The sequence below is a fragment of the Barbatula barbatula genome, assembly GCF_947034865.1.
Source record: "Barbatula barbatula genome assembly, chromosome: 23".
In the NCBI taxonomy this organism is placed as follows: Eukaryota; Metazoa; Chordata; class Actinopteri; order Cypriniformes; family Nemacheilidae; genus Barbatula; species Barbatula barbatula.
The window spans coordinates 19,259,070-19,277,246 of record NC_136786.1 but is presented as its reverse complement, the minus strand read 5'-3'; the positions used below and the strand labels follow the sequence as shown (position 1 = coordinate 19,277,246).

Here is an 18,177-nt window from a genome sequence, read left to right as displayed (position 1 = left end):
TTTGAACAGTTAAAGCACTTTTTTAAATGTTGTGCTATAATTATGCATAATGCAGAAATGTATACTGTCGTCTAAAGCACACAAGGCATGTTTACCCAATACATTCAGTCGCGCTGAAGAGTAGGCGGAGCCAGCAATGTTACTAATGTACACAGAGTACTCTCCAGTGTCCTCGCGGTTAACATCCAAAATCTCAAGACTATGGTGATCACGTTTGGTCGACAATAAAATTCTGCTTGAGGCTTGAAGTGGGGTGCCGTCTTTAAACCAATACACCCTTGGTGTGGGAAAACCTGCAAAAATGTAAAGGGAACTTATTTTACTATTAAATACTGTTTTATTCATCTGAAATTAACTGGATCATAAAAGATAAAAGAAACTTGAAATGTAAAACAATTAAAAGAGAATTTGCAAAAAAACATACCTTTGACCTTAACACTCAACTTGGCAATTGGTGCTCCAGGACTGAGGAAAAGATCATGTAACTCATCCACAACCTGAGGAAGTTGCTCGTCCTCCGCCACTGACTCAAAAGCTTCTGTGTCCGTCCTGTGCTCTGAACTATGAAGAATAATAATCCAAAGCAGAAGCGTATTTTTTGCTTCAGAGGTTTGTTGCGATAGTTTGTCATATCTTTGAATAATAAATTGTTATATTGACATACACATTATAGAATGTAACTTTCCCTCTCAAAGTTTATTTAAAATGTGGATTGTGAAAGGTGCTATACAAACAAACTTGACTTGTAATGCATTTAAAGAATCACTAGTAATATAGAATGAAATCTTACCTAGACATATAACCCTTGGCACTGACATAGGACGATGTCTCTGTGGCATCAGCTGCTGTGTCATAATCTGAGCTGCATGACACTATAAATACACGCAAACATGAATTAAAAGTTAAATTGAAATGATTTAAAACCCTAAAATTTAGGTTAACTAGATGTGAGTCAAATCCATAAATGAACAGAAACCAAAGGAGCAAACTGTCAAAAGATCTTAAGCTTAATGTTAAGACTAAAATATTTTATAGGAAAATGTGTGGTTAATAAAACAGTAGTTGAGCTAATCGGTGTTGAGAATATTATTGTAAAATGGCTGCATCTAAAAAAGAAACAAAGGGTTTTGTTAAAGTGATGACAATGTACCATTCCCTCAATGCACATGCAGACACATTCATGCACTGGTAAAAGAAAGTGTTAGTTAACATCATTTCAGATGACATTGCTTTGAGGTTCAGCTTTAGAGGCCGAATACCACTTTCTTTTAACAGTGTACTCACTGTCCACCCTCAGCTCAGCCCTGCTGGAGGCGATGCCTCTGTCATTTTCAGCCATGCATCGGTACACGCCCATGTCTGTGGGGAGCACAGCTGTAATGATCATCTGGTGGCGGCCTTCAAGATCTTCATTGATCATGTAGTGATCGTTCTCCTCCAACAGCTTTCCATCCTTGAACCATCGCACAAGGGGAGGGGGGTTGCCAGTGATCACACAGTCAAAGCTGACTGGAAATCCGTCTGGAACATCCTGGCTGCGGAGCTCCGTGAGAAAGATGGGGGCCGCTGAGAGGTTGGTCAGTGATTAAGGTAAATGGAAGAGGGCAAACAAAACCAAAAGAACAGAACATGGCAATACTTTTGAGGAGGAATTCCGAAGCAGACAAAAATTACATGCTATAGCTTTAAGGTTTGTGTTTTACATTTTTTTACGAAAATCAAACATGCTGCAGATGCTGGCCTCTCATAACAAACCTAATCAAACATTTAACCATGCAAATGAATAAAGAATCAAAGATTGCTGTAATAACAAATATTAAAACCACATGGCAGCGTAAGATTTGTCATACCAGGGGGTCCAGTCATGAAAGCAGGCCTTTCCTGAGTTGGGGTTCGGCAGCCGTCTTGGGAGAAGCCTATCTTTGTGATCCGCAACTCTACCTTAGCACCATCTGCTATTATGGCGGTTTCGATGGACGCTCCTTGATAAGTAAACATTTCCTGGAAGCGCTGAGAAGCCACTTGAGCTTCACCACGGTTATCAAAACGAATGTAGATGTACAGATCATCCTCCCGGTATGACTGTAGTTCTGGTGGCGGTAAATCTCCTTCATCAGCACTTATGAAAGGCTCCTCTTCCACATCTGGAGGAAGATGAGTACGCAGAAGTCGTCGTAATCTTTTGCTCGCCTGGCGTAAGGTTTCATCCATCTCACTTCCTGAGGAGCTCTCAGCTTCACTATCTGCACTGTATCCCAGGGTAAGTGGCCGTCGCCCAGAAGATTCTCTCTGTGACCCTACAGTGACTTTACCACTATGGGTTGTAATGCCAAACTTATTGGTCACTTCACAAGCATAGACACCTGTGTCTTTGGTCGTGGCAGCTGTGACTACTAGAGAGCAGGTGCCATCATTATAGATGTCTATATGGTAGTGCTTGCCATCTGTTAGGGGTTCTCCATCTTTCAGCCAGCGAACTTTGTCTGGCTTTCCTTCCACAATGCACTCTAGATGAATTGTTCCATTGGGCTCTTTAGTCTGATCCTTGAATACTTCTTTAAAGACTGGTCGCATGTCCTTCCTAGCTTTATAACCCTTAAAGGCTGCTTGAATCTTGACAGCAGCATCCAGCAACTCATCCCCTTTATTAGCCTCCATTACTGGCTCCACAGCTGTCTGTGTAATGGACTGCTCAGTCATCTGGAAGTGCTCATAGAGTTTCTTGGAGGCAATGGTCTCAGCCGTACCTTCCACAGTTACAGAGGACTTGGTGCTTTTCTTCAGGTAAGACGCAAGGCTTGTCCCACTGAGAGATTCTTCATCAGAACTGGTGTACAGATTAGGCTTTGATGCGATTTTGACCGTTGCTTCAACAGGCCTCTCCTTCTGTTTTACTTCCTTTTCAGGTACTTTACCCTCCGTGCTCTTTGTCTTTTCTTTTCCATCTTCTTCTGGCAACTCTGAAATGGAATCCAATGTGGGCTCTCGGCTCATTCTTCGCTTCTTGGCCACTGCCTCCCACAAGGCATGTAAATCTCCTTCGGAGGCAGCCTCAACAGGAAGTTTGGGCTGGGTACCAATATCATGAGAAAGTGTTGTGTCATCTCCTGTAATCAGGGAAACTAAATTAATTGTTAAAATTTCATTTTCGAAATTGTTAAAAAGGAATTTTGACTATCCACACAATGACAGTGATTTACCAGTCTGGTTAAGTAATGTACCTTCAAGGTTTAAATTAATTGATGTCTTTGAATCATCGGAGGCCACACAAGAATAGACACCGTGGTCTGCAGACTGGAAGTCCTTGATGAGCAAAACTTGGCTCTTTCCCTCTGTAACTACTTGGTACTTCACCCCAACATCTATCTCTCGGTTGTCCTTGAGCCATGTGACTTGTTTGGTCTCTGAGGAAAGTTCACATTCCAAACGAATCATCTTTCCTTTTTGGAGCTCAGAGCTGCTTAACATTTTGCTAAAGGTCACTGGCGCATCTGAAAAACAGAGAACAGTTAAAGAAACAATAATACAATATGAACAGATGTGTCTTTTATGTCTGTGTATTTTTAAACTTACCTAGCGTTATGGTTTGAGGTAACTGGACAGTCTCGCCAATGCCATTACGATTAATGGCTGCAACACGGAACCTGTAACCTGCCCCAGGAATGAGATTCTCAACCAAAAATTCAGTGTTACACACTGGTTCTGTATGGCAGGGTAGCCAGAGGGTACTATCCACAAGACGCATCTCTACGCGGTAACCCAGGACTGGGCTTCCTCCATCATTAAGCGGTGTGAACCAAGAAAGCGTGACGGAAGTTTGGGCTTTACTGACAATCTCTGGATCTTCAGGGGGATCAGGCACAGCTAAAAAAAATGACAAAATAATAGAATAAGTCATACAACAAGAAACAGAACATATAAACATATAGTAGTATTCCTACTGGCACAAAATGACCCTTACACAGTGTAGTGAGTTTGGCCATTGATAAGGCATCCCGAGCTGCAAAAGTAATTTCCTGTGTAGGCTGAGCTCTCGCTTTTTTCAAGATGAGGCTGTATGAACAGCCGCTGGCTCTCATGGTCCAGTTGTCATCACGGTGAAGTTCAACACTGTTAGCATACCAAGTCACTTCACTCTCCGGCACAGCTTCATTCAGAACACAAGTGAACTCCACTGGCTCTCCTGCAATGACGGTCTTGTCCTCTAAAGGCTTGACCACCTCCAGTTGCCAGGCTGAAAAAAATACATAAATTCATAACATTAAAACAAGAGCATAAACAAAAACACAACCAGCCAAAACAACTATTCAATTTTGAAGGTGTAGCTAATTTGTTGATTTGGAAAATAATTGCCACACCTTTGACAGACAGAAGGGCAGTAGTTGATGCTGTGCCGGCTTGGAATGTAACCCTTGTGTTTTCACAAGGATGCAAGTCTTTTAAAAGCAGAAGGTGGCGTCGACCACTCTCGAAGGAAACTATCTCCATATTTGCAGACTCCTTCACAGGCATGCCATTGAGTAACCACCGGCAGTCTTTGGTTTCAGGGCGAGACAGGGCGCATTCAAAAAGTGCTTCCCCGCCATTAATGGTCTCCATGTTACTCAGTTCTTGGACAATGTCAATGGGTTTGGCTGTAAAAAATGGAGAGAGAACGGCAAAGAAAACAGCCACACATGAGACGGGAGACCTGAGCAGTGTACATTGGCTTTTAAAACAGTAGTTTTATAACATGACAACAATACAGCTTTTCATTGGCACATAGCATGTAGCATTAATTAGCATAGGAAGCAAGTAGCATTAAAAGCCCATGTTAGTTTAAAGCGGCCCGCAATTAAACATCTGTCCCAGAACAATAGTAAACACTTAGTGATAAGCACTCAACTAGGGCTGGGCGATCTTCACATAAAAGCATATCATGATCTTCATTGATCTTCATATTCTTAGTCTCATTGTGTTGTTGTTGGAAAATTGCCACAAACAGAAAAAACTGTACAACAGGCGTCGGTATTGGCGAGTACCAGGGAAAAGGTATCGGTACTCGTACACGATCCTTGAAAAGTGGTATCGGTGCATCCCTAGTTTATAGCAAAGGCCCAATTGTTGTACAGGTAGCATAAGTATAAAACGTCTGTTATCATCTTTAAAAAGACATGCAGGTCATCACATAAATAGACTGGACATTAATGTTATATACAAATGGATCAATAGGGCCATATCATTTTTAATTTACCCATTTTGTATTGATCTGTGTTGTCCATACTACACAATAGTAATATAGTTGTCCACTTAAAATACTGTAGTATACTATAGCATTTACTAGGCCTATAGTAAATTGCAGTTAAATACCTAGATAATATAGTGTTTTTGAACCTTACTATAGTAAATATCAGTGTATATATAAGTAAATGTAATACACTACAGTTTATCAAGAATAGCAAATTTTGGTTAATCAAATTCTATAGAACACTACAGTATTTTTTCATCCGAGCATTAAGGTTAACCTCTATTCTAGGTTGACGGGTCGTCGTGAAGTTGCTCCAACATTAGATGCTTGAATTTAAGTGCTTGTAGTTCAGTGACGATAGTTTTTCTCAAACAATGAACACAGTTAAATGCACCTAAAATAAACTCTTAGGGCAAATCATACATTAAACTGTAACACATTCACTCATACACACAGAACCGGCAGATGACAGATTTAAATAGCATAGAATTGAATTATCATAGGGTACTAGATATAGGCTATATGAACTTAATTCAGCTGGGATAGAGTTTAAATCACAAAATAGACTAAAACTAAGTAAATTAGCTGTGCGCCATCCATTAACATCACACACAAACAAGCACAAGGACAAACACACTTCACACAAACAAGCCGCTCTGTCTAGTGCACTTGCAAAACTGTATCGCATGCGTGCTACAATTTTATCTTTGCTCAGAATAATTTATCTGTCCCACTGCACAGCCCTGCTGAAAAACATTTCACTATAAGTTGGTGCCAACTTAGACCTTTTTTGGCAACATATTCTCGTCTGCCATGCCACTATCTTACTGATTTGTTTTCAAATGTGTCACACATGGAAACATCCAAGGCAGACAAGTGATATGTTTTTGACAATTACCACACCCATCTTGCAGAAAATCATTAAGCTGTTCAACTTCAGACGGCGCTCTGCAGACCTCGCAGCACGGCAAGAGTGATTTGAAAGTATACAGAGCTGATTGTTGATTGAGGGCGCCTTCAAGATCAATCGCGAGTTAAGATTGTTAGATCGCCCACCCCTACACTCAACAGAGCCGACAGCTTGCACCTGACATGTGATGATACAGTGCAAATTCAGTTGTGATTTGACACTTAGATTTTCCTTTTGGCTGCAGGTGTGCTCACCTTGCACCCTTAGGTGTGCCACAACAGAAGTCCCTTCTGCTTCACAGGAGTAATTCCCGCCATCCTGGGGTTCCACACAGCTAATGTACAACCTTGCAACAGTCCAGTCATTTTCCACTATTACCCTGTGACCATCTGCTTGTACAGGTGTGCCATTTCGCTTCCATACAGCCTTGACTGGCCGTGAGTACTGACAGATGAACTCTGCAGGCTGGTTCTCTGCTACACGTTGGTCCTCCATGGCACTGACCACCTCCACATTGGGATCTATAGAGGATGGGTGGTGTGGATGAATAATATTGGGTTCACAAGACCCCAGTGCATTTTGGAGTAGAGTTCTTAACCACTTAAGGCATTCTGTCTAATTTGCAAGTAAATGCAAGCGTTTTCAGTTTAAAGCAAAAATTATGCATTTTTACCGTATCATCTTTGACAGTGTTTAAGTTTTACAGTGCGATAAGCTCTCCTAAACTTCTCTGCTCCAAACTGAACAAGGTCGTGTCCAAATACAACCTATTTTCAATGTCAAGTCAAAATTAAACCAAAACAGAAAATGTGCATAGAGCATGCATCAGATTGAAAAAAGGTGTAAGTGTACGAGATGTACATTTCTATCAAAGATCTTTTTTAATGAAATGCACTTTATTGATGTAGACTGTAGACTTAATGTTTTATGATTCACAAAAAATTATGTTACCATAATGTGTTTATTATTTAGCAATCATGTCCATGGTAAAACCCAATATCAGTATTCCAATTGAATAATTAGTATTTCAGTTTAGTAAATAATTAGCAAGCCATTATACGTGCAGTATTTGTTGACTGGCTAAGGTTAGAAATAAACTGCACATGGACAACAGGGATCCATGAATTTCCATTAAACATAAATATTTTGTTGTCAAAGGCTGTATATTTTTCCTATATATTTTAACAAGTTGCAACCTTACCTTGCCAAACAGGACCGTAATTTATATCACAAGCAAATTAGTTGTAAAACAGGAAACTATCCACAAAACATAATTTCTTTCAAAGAGATTAAACCAAATAGATTAATGTTGGAGGTATTTGCAGGTAAAGGTAAATGCATCACTACATGTGTCTTTATTAATTTAGGAAATTCATGGACACAATATTAGCCCAAGGATATATCGATATTTTAAACATTTACAGCTCAGTTCTGCAGAGTGTGTAGCAGAAGGGTTATATTCCCCACCATCCCCTGTGGCCCAACTGGTACCTTTCACTAAGAGCTTGGCAGAGGATGTCAGGGCACCAGTTTTGAACAGGACCGTTCCTGAGTCATTGGGAGAAGGGTTCCTTAGGGTGAGGGTGTGGACATGGTTTTCACCTACACTTATCTCACTGAAGGTACTGTTCTCCAAACGAGTGCCATCTAGCCACCATTGAACTCTGCCTTTTGCATGGCGAGAGAGCTGGCAGGAGAAAATGGCCTGTTCTCCCACAAACACATCTGTATTCTTTAAACCCGACACTATGAGGACCTCAGTCTCTGCAGAGACCAGACAGAAATCCTTAGATCACCAGTGTCATACACATTTATGATGTTTCTAGAACATAATAAATGCATATTTGGACATACAGGTAAAGTTCAAATGCTGAATTCTGACACTTGTAATAAAGGGATAACTTATTATCAAAGTCATAAAGGAATGGCCAACTCATTTTGATTAATCCCATCTGTTTTACAACGAAATAGGAAATGTATAAATTTGAAACAAATAGGCACTAATTAAAAAAAATTATATTTAATACCTTGGACTGTGATTGATGCTGTGGTCAACTGGTCTCCAGCATCACATGTGTAGTAGCCATTGTCCTCTGGTTCCAGATCATGAACATGAAGCTCCTGTACACATCCTTCCTGCTTCATCTCGTATTTCTTACTGGGTTGGAGCACCACTCCACCCTTTCTCCACTCTACTCTTATACCCGGCTTAGAGAGCTCACAGCGCAAGGCAATGCTATCTCCCTCTGTTGCCTTTTGGTTCTCTAATTCTTTTAGGAAGAATGGAGGCTGACCTGATGATGGATGAGAAAAAGACTTTGTAATACAGATGTCCGATTTTTTTTTTTTTTTTAATCGGGCGATACATCATGTACAGCTGGGTTGTAAAGGAACCAAAAATCTTCTTTGTTTCTGTATATGATAGGCAGATTCAAAGTAGAAAGAAAAAGAAAGCAAGTGTGTTCTTCCTAGACCCCCTTTGCATTCTTTTTATTCTCAATCATCCATAGTGTTAATAATGAAACATCAAGTTCCATGAGCCTGCAATCCCATTTACCTTTTACAGTAAGGGTGGCACAGCTTTCTGCATCTTTGGTTTTGCAAGTATATAGCCCTGCATCCCCGTCCTCCACCCTAAGGATGCGGAGTTGATGGACAGCTCTATCCTTGTAAAGCAGATATCTGCCCCCTGCCTTTATCATCTCCTCATCTCTGTACCAGGTGACAGAGGCCTCAGGGTCGGAGGTCATGCAGGATAGTGTGACTGTTTGACCCTCTTTGGCAGTTGTGTCCAGAGGCTTCTCTAAGAATACAACTACGGACAGGAGAAACCCAAACCTAAGTTCTGTGATATCATAATGTGCCTGAAGATTTATTAACATAGACACCTAAGCCAGTTAACAGTTAGCTCAGCCAAGCCTCAAGCACTTTAGAGGATTTAATAAACGACAAGTTTCTAGTCAACATGCTTAAAAATTAGGACCACATAACTGATAATCAAATATAGGAATAAAATGTAATCAAATGTAACAAGTGCTTTGTTACATCTAAAAGGTACTTTTTGTCCAAAAAACTATCATTTGGGGCGCAGATGGAAAAGGGCCAAAGCAAATGGAATGAGAGCAATAAGAAGCCTTGTGTTACTATTGCGCAAATGAGTGCAGCTACACAGAACCTGCTGATGACGGACAGATTATAATTTGCCACCATGTAATGTCGTCTTTTACCTTTGGGTTTCTCCTGCACCATCAAGTAGGCGATGCTCCTCTCTTGGCCAACCACAAAAGCTACATCGACTGAATCATCGGGTGTGACCATTTTCAGCACAAGGCTGTGTTCCCTCCCTCTGCAGCTGATCTGATTCAAGTCATTGTTTTGAAGGGGGTTGGAGCCGAGCCACCACTCGACATTAGTAAACCCTGAATGGGATACTTCACACCGGAAGATAGCGTCCTCACCCGTTATCACAGTAACATCCTTTAATTCTCGTGTGATTTTTACACATTCTGAGAATAGATTGAAGAAAGCTTTCACAAAACTCAACAGAGATGAATATCTCACTACTTGCCACAGTCTATCCAACAAAAGTGAATTATAATGTGATGGGATGTTTACATCCTCAAGGCAGTTATACATCTTGGGATTTTTAAGTGACATTGCACATTGTAATCCAAGAATGGAGGAGAGCAACATTAGTTAAGAAGGTACTGAGAGACAGGCACATTGACGACAGAAACTTTATAAATCCTGTAAAGGTGTTCAGGATTTGCATTGCACAAATAAAATTTATTAGTATGTACATCCATAGGGGAACAATATGAAATGTGCAAACATAGCCAAAACATCAACATTTAGCCACCTAAAGGAGAATTAAGCTTGTTACCTTTGACGGTCAATGTCGCTTTGCTTTGTTTGCCTCCTGCTTCACATATGTAATCTCCACCATCTTCTACTGATAGCTTTTGAACCACCAATGTTTGAGTTGTGCCTTCCCTCTTTATGGAATACTTTGGTCCTTCAGTTAAGACCCGTGTTCCCTTCTTCCAGGTTACATTTGCATCTGGGATTGAGGTTTCACAACATAATGAGGCATTGTCTCCTTCTGTGACTTCTTGGCATGGCAAATCCTTCACGAATGATTGCACTGGGATTGCTAGCGGAAGACAGTAAGATACAGACTATTTAACACATTTAAATACATATACAACACCGTAAACCTGCATATTAAAATATCATGAGGTGTCAAACAAAAACATTCTCTGCTATTTGTAATTGCATTGCCAAGGTATGCCAAACCTGGGAATATTGGAATCAAAACCGAGAAAGTTTCATGTGTAATTTAACTTAACATACTCATTCATTACAAAACAAAAATGAAACTTTTTTTGGTCTCAATGTAGTTCGATAACATTTCTTGTAAATTAAACTAATTTGCTAACCAAAAATTAAGCAGATAAAGTGCAGACGAGACACAAAGTATACAATACATGCATGAGCAGTAATGTGCTGTGGTTAATATTGTGGCTGTGGTGTAGATAAAATGTACTAATGGCTAGTTACATGCAGAAACAATGTTCAGTGTCACCCCATGCAGTAGAGTCCAAAAGCTTGGTGGTTTTAAAAAAACACAAGTGAAGAAAATGTTTAAATCCAATATGTATGATATATACTGAAAGAGTTGTTTATGAAGTGATGTAACAGTTCAAACCAGTTTATGTGCTTGAAATTCAAATGCAACAACGTGATGGTAAAAGAATGCAATCAATGGGAAAGAGGCTGGCACCAAAAGGATTACTCCGTTTTACCTTTGACTGTAAGACAAGCGAAAGAAGTGTGACCACCCACATGGAAGGACACTGTTCCTGAGTCCTTCTGGGTGACACTTCTTAGTGTGAGTGTGTGTCTTTTGCCGTCTGTTTGGATTTCATTCATTTCATTGTTCTGAAGTGGGACATCTTGAAGTGTCCACTGAACACCAGGTGCATTTTCATGAGAAACGTTGCATTCAAAATGGACATCATCACCTTCATTGACAATGCAGCTCTTCAGACCAGTTACGATCACAACATCTGGTTCTGTCCAACACAGTAAAGGAAATATAAATGTTATCCCACCTCAAGACAAATGTCAAACTCATTGAACAAATAACTATACTTTTTTTTCACCCCCAGAATCTACAAATATTAGCAGTTTCAAAAAAGACGCATCAAACTTTTCAAGACGCTTCCCAACAAAATCTATAGCAGGTCATGATGGAGAGAAAGGGATGGACATCATATGTTGTCATGCTAGTTTCACCAAATTCCTGCGCTGTAAAATCAGTACGGATGACGTAGTGCTGAGGATGGTGTGATATTGATGGATGATGATCCAAAGAGGATGATCAGGTAAATTAGGAGGGTTGAGGAAATACCATTCACAGTGAGCTTGGCAGACGTCCGGTCATGTTCTGTCTCACATGAGTACTCTCCAGAGTCTCCTCTCTGCAGCTTGTAGATAATAAGAACAGCCACTAACCCATCCTGCTTGATTTCATATTTGCTGCTTGATTCTATAACATAATTGTTTTTCCTCCAGGTGACTTTGGCTTCAGATTTGGTAAGTTCACATCTGAAAACTGCATTTTCCTCAGCCTCAGTTTCCAAATTGTCCAGAGCCATATTGAAAAGAACTGGAAGTGCTGTAAAATGGTAAGTATGTTACACAGATTTCCATTTTCCTAATGGAGTGGAAACAGCTGCAAAAGAGAGATGATTAAGTTTGGAAAGAGAGTTCCGTTTAAGCCTACCCTTAACTTCCAAATGTGCAGTGGTTTGTTGATCTCCACTGTCACAAATGTAATCACCAGAGTCATCGGGATCAAGGTCATGTATGACCAGCTGGACATGGTGGTCATCTTGTTTGAACTCATATTTTGCACACGGACAAAGACCAATTTCGCCCCTTCGCCACTCCACGGCAATGTTTGTTTTAGAGACCTTGCAATGGAAAATGATACTCTCCCCTTCGTTGGCAGTCTGATTCTCCAGGCCTTGTGTGAAAAAGGCTGGAAGAGCTGCCAATTTAAAGATTGATATCAGGTGTCATAGATTTACTTCCATTTGTAGACATGAGTGTATACAAATTCTTGAAATCTGAAGAAATCCCATGTCCTACCATTAACCTTTACGTTGGCAGTTGTGACGCTGTCTCCACAATCACAGGCATAGTCTCCAGCATCTTCAGGTTTAAGATCTTTAATATTCAGCTCAACTGTAGACCCAGCTTGCTTGATGACATACTTTCCTCCCGAATTGATCACCTGTGTTCCTTTCCGCCATACCACAGGAACTCCAGACTTTGAGAGTTCACAGTGCAGAGAAACACTGCCTCCTTCATCACATGTTTGGTTTAGGAGTTCTTGCATAAACTCAACTGGGCAAGCTGTTGACGGAAGCATTTTTGTTGAGCTCAAGAAGAAGACAAATTTCACAAAAGGCAGTATTTTAATTCCGTTGTTGAAGTAAAAATAAAGAAGGTGTAGAAGCCAAGGACGTGTAGATGCAAGAGGTATCAACACATCCATTATAGACGTACCTAGAAAAAGCTGAAATCTTTTACATAATATAAGTTTATATTGTTGCCAAAGGTATACAAGATATTATATCAGGTATTTATAAAAACATAGACGTTGTGAATTCTGAAGATTGTTCAAATGGACAGATGGAAATTGTGCTCTGATTAAAAAGAACTGTGCACTAGACACCGCCTATCCAGAAAAAAATCAGCTTTAACAGAGCAGCAACTCTGAAAGAGGGACCAGTTTCAATTAAATTGACATATAATTGAATGAGCGTTTATAAAATAAAATACATTCACATACTGTAACCAGTTTGAATTTAACAAGATACAGAATCAAAGGCACCATCAAAAGACCAGCCTGCAGACAACAAATCTAGTCTACTGAATGAGTCTTTATGTTTGACAAGTGTTAAAATGTGTATGGCACTTAACATAATTTAACAGGTCCCAATTACAACATTAAAAATACCTAACAGTTACATTTTAATTTATAATGCCACCAAACTATACTAATTAAATGTATACATTCAAAGCAGAAACCCATTAACTCATAAACATGGTGAAGTATTTATAATGCATTCTATGATCTTAAACAAGCCACTTTAACAGTTTGAATCTGTTCACTTACATCTCTGACATTAAATCCTCTCTCAAAGAACAATACTGGAACAAGCCACTCATCATGCCATAAAGACTACTATAGTATCAACATTTACCTAAATTATAAGTAAATAAATAAAAACCTTTAAATACCTAACACACGACACGACAATAGAAACGCATTAGAACCCATTATCATTTTAAATTTTGTCCACACTGGATGCGGCACGACGCGACAAACACATTAAGAACAAGGAGCTTGTCATGTCGCATCACGCCTAATGCGTCCGATGTAGACACAATGTATAAGGCAAAAGAAGAAAAACATAACGCTTTTCAGAGAGCATTTACAAAAACACTATTAAAAAAGAATTATAATTATTCATAGTTAAATGAAAAAGTAAAACCAGAGCACAGCGCACAAAACAAATAGACAATTCCTTGTGCATAAGCAAATGCGGGACCATACATGCTGCTGCTGCAACATCACATCGCCAAACGCTTTGACATGGATTCTAGTTATAAGCACATAAAGATGCTGCACCACAGACAGGATGTGCACATCAGTTTCATACCACTGAGTTGTTCCTGATTCTCTCTCTTCTGTTTCTGGACATCTGTTTCAGAGGCGGCGGATGAAGTGAGGAACTTTGGAACTGCGGCAAAACACATATTAACCTAAACTGTGTTCTTTTACCAAAACCATAAGCTTCAGGAAACACACAAAATGCGACACCTTTACCAGCCTTATAAAAAAAGAAAACTATTTTATACAGTCATTTGTTTGGTCTGAAGAAAAGCTCAAAAAGCCTGAAATTTCTAAAACAGTTTAACACTCAACATCCAAACATGAACTGCTGACCAAGAAGCCATAAAGCATGGGCCATTTGTATATTTGTTTCATACCATTGACGGATGCTTCCTTTTCAGTGGCTTGTTTTTGAAGTCCTGGCTTGTGCAAAGCTGTGACAAAAAATGTCCTTATGTAATTACAGACCAAAATATTATCTTAAAATATAACAAATGTATCCATTGCCCAAAGCACATTGTAATCTACAGTGCAATGCAATGTGACATGTTATTGCATTACTCCATATTATCCTTCTCAGAACATATAACCATTAAACTTATTTTGACCTTAATATTTTGTTCAACTCAAATATATGTACAATCCTTAAAGTGGTTGAACACAAAACATGCTGACAGCAAGCCATTCATTTGGAATGGCAACATACAATTTGAATATAATGTACATAAACTTTAGCTAACAACACAGCAACATCAGCCACATTTAGTAGTCCTTCATTAGAGATGCCTAAATCTCGAAAACAACAAATAACATCGAGATTTATTTCATATTAAAACGTTTGCTAGGTCACTCAAAATAGTTGAAGATTCTGCTCTAAAATGTAAATGGTATAGAAGGACTCAAGCTTGACGAAATTGACAGATTGCACAGAAAAAATGCAAAAAATCTATAACAGATGTCTGTCAGACTATGGCATAACAGCACAGTGGGCAGAGCCACAGCGGGATACAACAAATTGTTAGAAAGTTACAAAAACACTGCAGAATGATTTTGTTTCACATCAATCACTTTTGGCATTACTATTTTATCCCTAAGAATAGTGTGCCAAAACAAAGGGTTGTGAATATAAAACAAGAAATCAAGCCTTTGCACTGCGAGAGAAACCTAAAATGAACAACTACATATTATTGACATCTTAAATCTAGGTTGAAGGTGAAAACCAACCCTAAACTCTCAAGTGCAACAAAGAAAACCACATAGAACACAAAACAAAGAACGAACAATACTCAAATATGTACAATGAAGACCAGAAAGAGTTTTCTATGTAAAGCCATGCAAATAGAAAGTAACCAGGAGCTTAGCAAATTGAATTGATTTAATGCAGATCTATCATGAATTCAAGCACAGCAATCTTTGACTTGCCTTTGAGGCACAGGTCAACTAGAAAATTATCATTTATGAAAAATGATAAAAGAAAAAATAGGAATGGTTCATACCCTTGATCTTCATATTGGCTGTGGTTATGTTATCGCCACATACGCATGTGTATTCTCCACCATCTTCAGGTTTAAGATCCATGATCTTCAGCTCCACCTTTGATGCAGTCTGCTTGATAATGTATCTTCCTCCAGACTGGATGACCTGACTTCCTTTCTTCCACTGCACAGGGACACCAAGTTTGGAAACTTCACAGGACAGGGTACCACTGCCCCCCTCATCACACTCCAGGTTTTGTAGCTCATGTGTGAAGACCACTGGCAATTCTAAGAAACCACAGAAAGATAAGAGGCGCAGAATATTACAGGATAGACATATAAAGTTTCAGAACTGAAGAGAGCTGGTAAGTTTTATGATTCTGGGAGGCCTGTGATGGTTAGTGCTCTTGCTGTGGCTTTCAAAACCTAGAAAGGAAATGCTTTGTGGTTTTGGTGTCACGCAGACCCACTTACAAATGACTAAATACAAACATCATGCCATTACTGTAATAAACATGTTTAACAATGTGTCACAATGTTAAACATAACACCATAGACATAAACACAATTTAGATCAGCAAATGCGCAGACTGTAAAACCGGTGCTTTTGTGTGCATTTGTCCTATACTTAATCCCTACCAATAACAGTAACGGTAGATGATGTCTTGTTAAATCCACAATCACAACTGTAGACTCCAGCATCTTCAGGTTTGGGTTCAGTGATCTTAAGCTCAAGTGTAGATCCAACTTGGCCGATGTGGTACTTTTCTCCAGAATGGATCACCTGCGTTCCTTTCCTCCAAACCACAGGAACTCCAGGTTTAGAGAGTTCACACTGAAGAGTAACACTTTGTCCTTCTTGACATTCTTGATTCTGTAGTTCACGTTTGAAGATCAGTGGTAATGCTAAAAGGCAATTGCCGTTTCAAGAGATTGTTAGTATGGCTTCATATGTACAAAAATGTATCAAACAGAGACACAAGCTACAAAACATGACACACATATTTAATAATAACACTGAACATTGTACAAGACGTGTTATACCGTGCATTATAATACTGTAAAAAAAGAATTTTTATTTAAGCTGTAAAGCAGTAATGGTTACATTTTAAATACCAAGCGAACGTGTGAGAGACATGCTTATTTGAGAAGTTGAACAATCCTCATACCCTTGATCTTGATATTTGCTGTTGTCTTATTGTCGCCACACAAACAAGTGTATCGTCCAGCATCTTCAGGTTTGAGATCACTAATTTTCAGCTCAACAGTTGCTCCATCTTTTTTGATGGAGTACTTTTCTCCAGAATGGATCACCTGTGTACCTTTTCTCCAAACCACTGGAATGTCAGGTTTGGAGAGTTCACATTGAAGAGTAACACTGTCTCCTTCTTCACACTCTTGGCTCTGTAGCTCACATTTGAAGATCACTGGTAATGCTGAAGAGTAGTTGTGTGTTAACGTAAACCACAAGTGTAAAAAATACCTTTTAAAAGGGCCTAACTGACTGTACAGAGTACAACCTATATTTAATCTTACCCAAAGAACAAGCACCAAGATGAAGTATGAATTGCGGTCAACAAATAATTAGTCAAAATGTATGTAAATAAGCAGGCTTTTATCCGTACCATTCACAATGACTGTTGCTGTTGTTCTCTCATTTCCACATTCACATACATATTCTCCCGTGTCCTCAACCAACAAATCAAAAATCTGTAGCTCAAACACGGTATCCTTATGAGTTATTTGATATCTTCCACCAGATTTAAGGATTTCAGCTCCCTTCTTCCACTGCACTTGGCAGCCAGGTTTTGAGAGGTCACAGGAAAGCAAGACTTTCCCACCCTCTGTAACCTGCTGGTTCTTCAGCTGCTCTTTGAACTTTGCAGGTACCACTGGAGAGTGAACAGGTGTGACTTCAATTATACTACTGTCTTATATTTTTTGTTAACGAAAGGCAGGGTGAAGAAACAATGAGATAAGCTGAAGAGAAATTGTAGGAAATGTAGCACGACATTGCAAGCCATTATTGACAAAACAATTCACACAAAAAGCAAAATGGTCAGCAGCATGAAATTCTTGAAAAGGCAAGAATTCTGATGGCAACATGCATGTGAAGATTTCAGTGGTGAACTTATCTAAAAGGAAGCTTATATCTTACCTTTCACCATCAACTTTGCTGTACTCTTTGCAGAGCCAATATCGCAACTGTATACTTCACTGTCACTCTTCTCCAGATCCTTCACTTTCAGGATGAGGACTGTTCCCTTCTGTGTCAACTCATACCTTCCTCCTGCCGTGATCTCCTTCTTTCCTTTGAGCCAGGTGACTTTAGAGGCAGGGTGGGCAGTCTTGCATTCAAAGGAGATGGCACCTTTCTCTTCCGCTGTAATGTCTTTTAGCTCACAAATGAATTTGTTGGCCAGTTCTACAGAGAACAGGGCATTCCAAAGTAAATATATATCCACACCTGTATAACTACAGTAAAAATGATCTGACAGTTATGAAGTAATGGGATGGCTTAAGCGAGATTGATGAAATGCTTGCCTTTATACTCCAGTTTTGCCTTTGAGGTTGGACCACCAGTGACCTCACAGCTGTATTCTCCAGCATCTTTTTCATTGACATTGCGGACAGTCAGTTTTACTAGTGTGTGCGCCTGGATGATCTCATATTTCTGGCTCTTCCTGATAGACTTGCCATCCTTGGACCACTTGACCTCCAGTCCAGGTTGAGAAAGTTCACAGGAGAAGGTGGCATCCTCACCAGCTTTGGCGCTGATACCTTGAAGCTCTTTGGAAATTGTGGGAGCTTCACCTGGACCCGAAAACAAGATTTGTTTAACACAAAATGTATGTGTAAAAGGTATTGCTTAATT

General features: G+C 39.5%; 1 protein-coding gene across 1 annotated transcript in view; it reads right to left on the bottom strand.

Moving 5' to 3' along the window:
- The window catches only part of obscnb (obscurin, cytoskeletal calmodulin and titin-interacting RhoGEF b), a 48,704-nt gene that overhangs the window by 12,306 nt on the left and 18,221 nt on the right, over nucleotides 1-18,177 (bottom strand). The window contains exons 34-59 of the mRNA XM_079447668.1: nucleotides 17,847-18,116; nucleotides 17,461-17,727; nucleotides 16,928-17,194; nucleotides 16,472-16,738; nucleotides 15,942-16,208; nucleotides 15,324-15,590; nucleotides 13,874-13,954; nucleotides 12,294-12,560; nucleotides 12,136-12,192; nucleotides 11,551-11,817; nucleotides 10,943-11,212; nucleotides 10,021-10,290; nucleotides 9,365-9,643; nucleotides 8,695-8,952; nucleotides 8,165-8,431; nucleotides 7,629-7,901; nucleotides 6,392-6,658; nucleotides 4,359-4,634; nucleotides 3,962-4,234; nucleotides 3,574-3,864; nucleotides 3,222-3,491; nucleotides 1,851-3,107; nucleotides 1,285-1,566; nucleotides 791-872; nucleotides 425-549; nucleotides 66-293 (exon numbers count right to left, since the gene is read on the bottom strand). Coding sequence (XP_079303794.1) covers nucleotides 66-293; nucleotides 425-549; nucleotides 791-872; nucleotides 1,285-1,566; nucleotides 1,851-3,107; nucleotides 3,222-3,491; nucleotides 3,574-3,864; nucleotides 3,962-4,234; nucleotides 4,359-4,634; nucleotides 6,392-6,658; nucleotides 7,629-7,901; nucleotides 8,165-8,431; nucleotides 8,695-8,952; nucleotides 9,365-9,643; nucleotides 10,021-10,290; nucleotides 10,943-11,212; nucleotides 11,551-11,817; nucleotides 12,136-12,192; nucleotides 12,294-12,560; nucleotides 13,874-13,954; nucleotides 15,324-15,590; nucleotides 15,942-16,208; nucleotides 16,472-16,738; nucleotides 16,928-17,194; nucleotides 17,461-17,727; nucleotides 17,847-18,116 — 7,245 coding nt within the window. The remainder of the gene's footprint in view (nucleotides 1-65; nucleotides 294-424; nucleotides 550-790; nucleotides 873-1,284; nucleotides 1,567-1,850; nucleotides 3,108-3,221; nucleotides 3,492-3,573; nucleotides 3,865-3,961; nucleotides 4,235-4,358; nucleotides 4,635-6,391; nucleotides 6,659-7,628; nucleotides 7,902-8,164; nucleotides 8,432-8,694; nucleotides 8,953-9,364; nucleotides 9,644-10,020; nucleotides 10,291-10,942; nucleotides 11,213-11,550; nucleotides 11,818-12,135; nucleotides 12,193-12,293; nucleotides 12,561-13,873; nucleotides 13,955-15,323; nucleotides 15,591-15,941; nucleotides 16,209-16,471; nucleotides 16,739-16,927; nucleotides 17,195-17,460; nucleotides 17,728-17,846; nucleotides 18,117-18,177) is intronic.